Genomic DNA, 8,637 nt, shown 5'->3' on the forward strand with positions numbered 1-8,637 from the left:
AAAAGGGTCAAGATTACTAGCTACTTCTACATGAAAGTCAATTCATTGATAATGATTCCCCCACTTTATATATATTTTTTTCTTTCTTTAGAATTATAAATAAATAAATAACTAAAAGGGGCAAAGTAATTTCATGGTATCTAGTGATGGACCATATAATTGAAATTTCATTATAAAGACGTGAATACATGACAATTATTTGACATGTGTCCAAATCCCAATGGATCCAACGCACTAGATTTAAGTTGATTCCTTTACTTTGAAGTTTCATTCTAAGTATCCGTTTGGATACAATTGAAAACTAAAAACTGAAAACATTATAACAAAATAATTTTTAAATGTGTGAATAGTACCGTGAGACCCATTTTTAATGAAAAATTGCTGAAAAGTGAAGTTTATGGATCCTGTGAACAGTGCACGAGACTCACTGGTGTGCACTGTTAAAGGGCAAAAGTCAACAATCACAGCTTGAAAAAAAAAAAAAAAAAAAAAAAAAAACGACATATGTTGAAACTCTCTCAAAAAAAAAAAAAATTAGTGTTACTATTTATCAAAAAAAGAAAACATTAGTGTTACTAGAATTACACTTTCACTAACATGTGGAAAATTAGGTGGACGAGATTTTGGGGACCCATGAGCTTTATTGTACTAAAATTATACTTTCTTGGAAAAAACTAGACACTATAACGTGTAGAAAGTATACACTTTCTTGGAAAAACTAGATAGTGGACAAGATTTCGGGGACCCATGAGTTTTACTTTACTAGAACTACACTTTCTTGGAGAAAACTAGACACTAAAAGTCTATAACGTGTGGAAAGTTTATACTTTCTTGGAAAAACTAGGCGGTGGACAAAATTTTGAGGACCCATGAGCTTTACTTTACTAGAACTATACTTTCTTGGAAAAACTATACAGTTGAGAAAACTAGACAATAATGTGTGGAAAGTTTTGCCCAATGTAAAGGAGGCTTTTAAAGACTTTTGGAAAAGAAAAATAAAGTCTCCAAAACTCTCTTTTAAGACTTTAGATGTTCAAAGTCTTTGGATTATAAATTTGTAATTTTCAAAAAAAAAATTATATAAATTGAATTATCATTATTTGAACATTAGGAGTTTAGAATTATCGTTTTATATTTTGATTTTGATCACAATGGAGGCAACGTAGTAGCCCCATTATGGTTACGAGGCATTTGATCTAAATTGTGTTTTTGAATAAGAGACTCAAAGTTTTGGTTATTTTTCTTCAAATTTTATGAGTCTTTCAACTAAATATTATTAACATTTTTGTTTAAAGGTGTTATGTTGATTGTGTCAACTAATTTAGGTAATTGAGAAGAGAGTTGGGAGAATTCCTTACCCTAAGTGTTGAATTCCACAAAATTTTGGCATTGGCAATACCAAATTAGGGGGAAGAGAGGAGAGAAACTTTGATACCAAATTTAGTACTTCCTTTCATATTACTATGAGACTAGTTGTCTCTAATAACATTATGCAAACTAGAGGACTCCTTTAAAATATATATATATATATATATATATAGACACACACACACAAGTCCTAAGTCATCAATTAATCTGTTAAAAAATAAATAAATAAATAAACCATCAATTAATCTCTCATTTTCCAAAAAAATGAGAGATTCAAACTAATGACTTAGTTTTATGAAGGATTCTCCCTAATCACTTATGTTACTCAAATTATTCTTAAAAAAAAAAAAAAAAAAAAAAACTTGTGTTACTTAAGAAGAATTCAAATAAGTTTAATGCCACACCAAAAAAAAAAAAAAATCACAACTATCAAAAAGACAAATTATTTTAATAATTTGATAAGTGAAAACATGATATTGATGACATGCTCAAATAAGAATCGATAAAAATTTGGCTAATCAGCTATTGTAAAAACTACTGTGTTTATAATATTCCTCATGCAATTAATGCCTTTAAAAATGAAACTTGCTTTTATAGTGGAAGACTATGCAAAAGGGTTTATGTTTTGTGACTTGTGAGAAAGATGACTGTGGTTGCTTTCTGTAGTCTAAACTCTATGAACTTGAATAATGAATTGATTAGAAGTTTTGAATGCTTTCTACAAGACAAAATTATTATTATCTTTTGCTTTTTTAGTGGAAGACAAGCCTTTTGTTTTATTTTATTTTTAATAAAAAAATTATAAAAAATGTTTGGCCTCAAGGAAGGAAAAATGAGAGATTTAAACTAACATTCTTCTTATTTTATCGAGCATACTCCCCATCAATTGTGTTAAACAATGCCAAACAATAATTTTCTTTTTCTTTTTCTTTTTCTTTTTCTTTTTGACAAAACAAAATAATAAACTTTTATTTTACAGAAAAATGAAAAATACACAACTTTTTAGAGTGGAAGACTTTAGGAGACTCGCATTTTTATTATTTATTTTATGTTAAACATGCTATATTTTTATATTTTATTAATTTATTCATCATCATGTGAATCCCAAGGGTTAAAAATAAATAATAAATAAATAAATAACTGATCGACACAAGATTGTTGTCAATCTCCTATAAATTAGCATCCAATGTTTAGTGTAATTTTTTTATGAGTAAGCCTTGCACTTGCAACTAATAATTTAATAATAATCTGATAATGAAGGGTTCCTTAAGACCCATTTCATTCCTTTTCCTTGCCTTTCTCTTTATTCCTAACTACTTCTTCTTCTTCTTCTTCTACATTGGACTCTCTGAGGTTCATTGCATCGATACTGAGTGACACACTCTTCTCAAGTTCAAGCAAGACCTTATTGATCTTCTAATCGGCTCGCCTCTTGGACTACCCATGGGGATTGTTGTCTATAGGAGGGTGTTGTTTGCCATAACCTCAAATCAATTTAAACCAAAACAACTTAAGTAAAAAAAAAAAAAATCAAAGATACTCCACGCATAAACTGATTGACAATTTGACACTGAACCATTTTAACTAGACTTTTTTATTATTATTTTACTTAGGGACTCATACCTTACCAAAATTTCAAGCTGTCAACTAAGAAAACCTAGTTTACACGGTATTAGATTTCGATGTCTCCTATTGTTTGTTGTCAAGATTTTAAGGCCTCACAATCAAGCTTTAATTTTCTTGAAAGACACTTTCTAGAAAAATCTAGACAGACAAAAATGCTATTGTTAGTGTGGAAAAGTAGGTACTAAAAAAATAATTTTCTAAATTGAGAAGCTCTGCCTAACATTTGAATTATAAATTTATAATTTCCTAAAATTAAAAAAAAAAAGTAGTAAAATGAATTTATCACTATTTGAATAATCACGAATTTAGAAATATCATTTTGTGTTTTGATCTTAGTCACAATGGTGGCAGCATACTAGCCCCATTATGGTTAGGAGCCAGTCTAATTTGGGTTTTCAAATGGAAACTCAAAATTTTGGATATTTTCTTTAACCTCTATTTTATCTTTTCTTTTGCAAATAAAAAATAGTCATAATTTTGTAATTACTATAAGACCAATTGTCTCTATTACGTTTTGCAAGTTGGAGGACTCTCTTTCATATCGTTTGGATTTTAAATGATTTTAAATATATACAAGTCCTAAACCATCAAGCTCAACTCTTCATCCAATTCTTTATGAAGAACATTTCCCGGAAAGCATAGAAGACATGTCATCAATCAACTATAAAGTTCCAAAAAAATGGCATTTGAAACAATTCAGATTAATTAGAACAATATAAAATTTCTAGGCATCTAGAAGGAAGTAAATTGAAAATCTATAGTATATGCTCCATGATAATTATCTATATTATAAATTGAACTCTCAAAAGCTTATATAGCATGATCTTATGTGGTTAGCCAAAAGTCAAACAACTTTAGTTATATATATATATATATATATATACACACACACACGTTATCAATGGTAGATTTCCTTAACATTTACATTTCCTCACTCTAGAGAGGATCACTTTGTTATGGCTTCATCATTATATATATATATAGACACACAAAATTGAATTTCAATCTATAGTATTCGTTCAATGATAATTATTCTTTATGAATAGGCCAAGATACTCATTGTTTTTTGGTGTAAGTGGGGTTTAAACTCCAAATCTCTTATTCAACAACAAGAACTTTTACGAATTGAGCTAACTGAAATTTACAATGTGTACCGTATTTATACTTAAAAATTCATTGATTCAATTTTAATTAAAATAATTAAAGTCTTTGACCTATCAATAATAATAATAATATTTATAATAAAGCATTAATGGGAATATATTTGGTATGAGTAAGAAACTACATCTCTAAGAAACTTTTGTCTAGAGAAAGATTTCAAAAACATTGGAGATGGAAATTGATAAGGAATATTTCTATTTTTTATGCATCATCAGAAATTACTGTCTCATAAATTTTAAGATTTAAACACTTGCACATTCATAATTATTCTATAGGTTTTCTTGATGATAAAATTGTTATTGTGCCCTTTCCATTCGAGCTAAGTTCATTATGCTCGAACTTTGCATAATATAACTATACATTTTGAGAATACACTAGTAAGTAATATTTTGCATACAATTACCTATTATAATCTTTTTTTGCAACATTTTTAAAGTAAAATCTATAGATTTTTGAAAAAATAATATTATTTTATGTGGAAAATTTTTTCTGAAAAATAGCCTCTTAAAGAAAATCATGTTTTGTATCAAAACTTCAAAATGTGCAATTTTAGTGTAAAATGTGTTTATAATAAAGTTGTGTTGTCAAAGCCATTTCAATGCATAATGTGATATAATCATTTTTAGTGCAAAATGTGATATTTTAATGCTTAAAATAATGTTTATAAAGAGAGGCTATTCCCCCATAATATTTTTACCATTAACTGTAATAATAATAATAAAATAATATATTTTTTTTGCCAAAAAGCCATAAAATCTAGATAAACTCCCGACTAACTTATCATTTTAATATGCAATTTAGCATGCTATATGTGCTTCTCAAATCTCAATACATTTTATCAAAAAACAAAAGTTTCCTCTATCCAAGCATGCAAAACCGAAGAGCCTCTAGCAACCTGTGCTAAGGTTTGAGCAACTTTATTCCCAGGGCGAGGTACATGGTTGAATTGGATAGAGCGAAACTTGAAGAGATGGGACAAGGAACCAACTATATTATTAGCTATAGGCAAGGGTGGGTCTGTGAGGCAAAGCAATGCATTCACTACTATCAGAATTCAAAGAAACTAGAAGAGTTAACTGAATCACATCAGTCCAGAAGCCCAAGTAGAAGTGCAGCTGAAGCAGAAGACCAACGACATGTAGTTTAAGACTAAAAGCTACATGTAGTTTTAATTCCAGTTAGTAGACGCATGACTTGCACGTGTTTGATTAGCTGTACTTTTCTGTTAGTTAGTTAGGAAGGTTGTTAGAAGGTTGTTAGCCCAGATAAGTTAGTTTTTGGGTTGTTTTTAGCTGCTTAAGCATTACTATATATATCTGTAATTAACACAATTGTCAATATCAATATACAATCATTTCTCTCAATAATTCTTTTATGGTATCAGAGCCTTCTTGCTCTATTTTCTCCCAAAATTTCTAGGGTTTGTTCGTGAGAGTCTTGAAGCTTCGTCAATGGCGGAAGCAACGAATACTTCATCTTCTTCCTCTGTGCAAGATCCTGCACTTGTAGAGGATATCTCAAATCCTCTGTTTCTTCATCACGCTGAAAGTCCTGGAGCCATGCTTGTATCCGAACCACTGATTGGTGAGAATTATCATGCTTGGGTTCGTTCAATGAGAAAAGCATTGGTTGCTAAGAATAAGTTTGGTTTTGTCAATGGTAGTATTACTCTCTCTTCGCCATTGATAAAAACTCCAGCAGCTGTTGATGCTTGGATTCGATGTGATAACATGGTAGGTTCTTGGTTGATGAAGGCTGTGTCACCTCAAATTCGAGTGAGCATCACCTACAGGGATACTGCTCTGGAAATCTGGAATGACCTCAGGGATACACATTCTCAAGGGAATGGACCTAGGATTTTCCAGCTTCAGAAAGATATAGCTTCAATGTGTCAAGGTGATTCTTCAATCACCAACTATTTCACTCAATTGAAGCTTTTCTGGGATCAACTCCAGAATTTTAGGCCTACTCCTACCTGTTCTTGTGGAAAGTGTACATGCAATCTGCCTCAGAAAATTGAAGATCTTCGTCTTCAGGACTCAGTCATGCAATTTCTGATGGGACTCAACGAGTCATATTCTCAGATCAAAGGTCAGATCTTATTGATGGAGCCTTTGCCAACTGTCAACAAAGCTTATTCCTTATTGATTCAAGAAGAGAGGCAGAGGAATGTAGGGATTGGAAATCCTGTTCACATAGAGTCTACTACTCTTGCAGTGAAAGGATCTGAGGCTAATTCCAATCCTAATTTTCCTAATTTCCCTGCCTTCTTTGCTAATTCTGGTGTTTTTGGAGGAAAGAATTCCAAAGGCAGAGACAGACCTATATGCACTCACTGTGGGAAGCTTGGGCATGTCATGGAGAAATGCTTCAAACTTCATGGTTTCCCTCCAGGTTTTAAGCCTAAAGGCAAGAATTTTAGGGTGAATCAAGTAAATGTTCAAGATGCTTATGCAGATGATGATCATACCTCTGCTAATTTTCCTTTCACTCAAGAGCAATGTCAGCAATTTTTGACTATGTTGGGAACTCAAATGCAAGCTGCTCATCTTAATTCTGGTGGCAAGGAAGTTCAGTTCAATATGGGGAATAAGGAAGCACACATGGCTAACAGTGTGATCAAGCCTAATCCGTCTGCATCTTCTTCTTCCAGTGGCATAGATGCTTTCACCATGGCAGGTACATTTAATCATACTTGTTCTAATTTGAGGCATTCAGTGTTTTCTGCCCAAATCACACATAGAACTGCTTTTGGTGGTAATGTTTGGGTTATTGATACTGGTGCAACAGACCATATAGTGTATTCTGTTAATCTGTTGACTGATTTTACTGCTGTTAATTGTGTGGTTGCTCTTCCTAATGGTGAAACTGCCTTGGTAACTCATATTGGTTCTATATGCATCTCTGAAAATCTTGTTTTAACCAATGTGCTTTGTGTCCCATCTTTCTCCTTCAACCTATTATCAGTTAGCCAACTCACCAAGAAAATGCATTGTTGTCTCATTTTCTTGTCTGCCTTCTGTTTCATTCAGGACCTCAATTGCTGGAGGACGATTGGTGTGGGTGAAGTTCATGATGGGTTGTATCTCCTTCAACATAGCCCCTCTGATACTTGTGCCATTCCAAATCAGTCCCAGGCTATTCCAAGTTTTCATTCTATTTTCAATTCTGTTTTTCATTCCATTTTTAGTTCCAATAAATCTCATGTTGTCAATAATGTGAAAGTTCCTTTTTCTGTATGGCATTCTAGACTTGGGCATCCCTCTGATGCTAAGATTTCTGTTTTGAAAAATGTACTTCCTGATCTCAATTCTGATTCTAATAAAATCTGTGAAATTTGTCCTCTAGCCAAGCATAAAAGACTTCCTTTTCCATTCCATAATCATGTCTCTGAATTTCCCTTTGATTTGATACATTGTGACATATGGGGACCCTATGTGGTACCTACTGTTGCAGGTCACAAATACTTTCTCACCATTGTTGATGATTGCACTAGATCAACTTGGGTGTATCTTATGAAATCCAAGTCAGAAACCAGGTCCTTATTACAGTCTTTTTATACCATGATTAAGAATCAATTTGGTAAGTCTATTAAAGTCTTTAGGACTGACAATGGACTTGAATTTTAAATGAATGAATTCTTTAAACTTCATGGTATCATTCATCAGCACAGCTGTGTTGCTACTCCACAACAAAACTCTGTTGTGGAGAGAAAACATCAGCACATACTCTGTGTTGCTCGAGCTTTAAGACTTCAATCAAATATTCCTATTGCCTATTGGGGTGATTGTATCCTCACAGCTGTTCACCTCATCAACAGACTCCCTTATCCTCTCTTGAACCACAAATCCCCTTTTGAGCTTCTTTATAACAAACTTCCAGACTATTCCCATCTCAAAGTATTTGGTTGTTTATGTTTTGCCTCTACTCTTTCTCACAATAGAGGCAAATTTGATCCTAGGGCTCTTAAGTGTGTCTTCTTGGGTTATCCTTTTGGGGTGAAGGGTTATAAACTTTTAAATTTGCAGACCAGATCTTGTTTCATTTCTAGAGATGTTCTTTTCCATGAATCTGTGTTCCCATTTCAGTCTCTTCCTGCTTCTGCCCCTTTATCTCAATCTGATCCCCTTTTTCATGATTGTTTTCCTGATGCTCCACCTCTTCCTATCACTGATTCTATTCATCATTCTACCCCTCTGTTAGATACTTCTCTTCAAGTTGATTCCACCATTCTTGAGGAACATTTTGTTGATCTTCCTGAGGAATTGTCTGTGTTTGTTCCTAATGACATTACTACTCCTCTCCCTGATCTTCCATCTTCCTCCTTGTCCACTGATTCTGTCCATGTTCTTCCCTCTATTTCAGCTGGTCCTACTTCAACCACTCTTGGTCCTAGGAAATCTACCAGAATCTCTAAGCCACCTGCTTACCTTCAAGCTTACAAGTGCCATGCTGTTTCCACCAAATACCCTATTGCCAATT

The 8,637-nt window shown here is 32.7% G+C and overlaps 1 protein-coding gene across 1 annotated transcript; it reads left to right on the forward strand.

The window, feature by feature from the left end:
* Positions 1-5,606: 5,606 nt before the first annotated feature.
* LOC115960041 lies at positions 5,607-7,784 on the forward strand. Its single transcript, XM_031078737.1, has one exon. It carries the CDS (start codon positions 5,607-5,609, stop codon positions 7,782-7,784), a length of 2,178 nt encoding a protein of 725 aa, XP_030934597.1.
* Positions 7,785-8,637: the final 853 nt, after the last annotated feature.

The sequence above is a fragment of the Quercus lobata genome, chromosome 9 (assembly GCF_001633185.2).
Source record: "Quercus lobata isolate SW786 chromosome 9, ValleyOak3.0 Primary Assembly, whole genome shotgun sequence".
Taxonomy (NCBI): domain Eukaryota; kingdom Viridiplantae; phylum Streptophyta; class Magnoliopsida; order Fagales; family Fagaceae; genus Quercus; species Quercus lobata.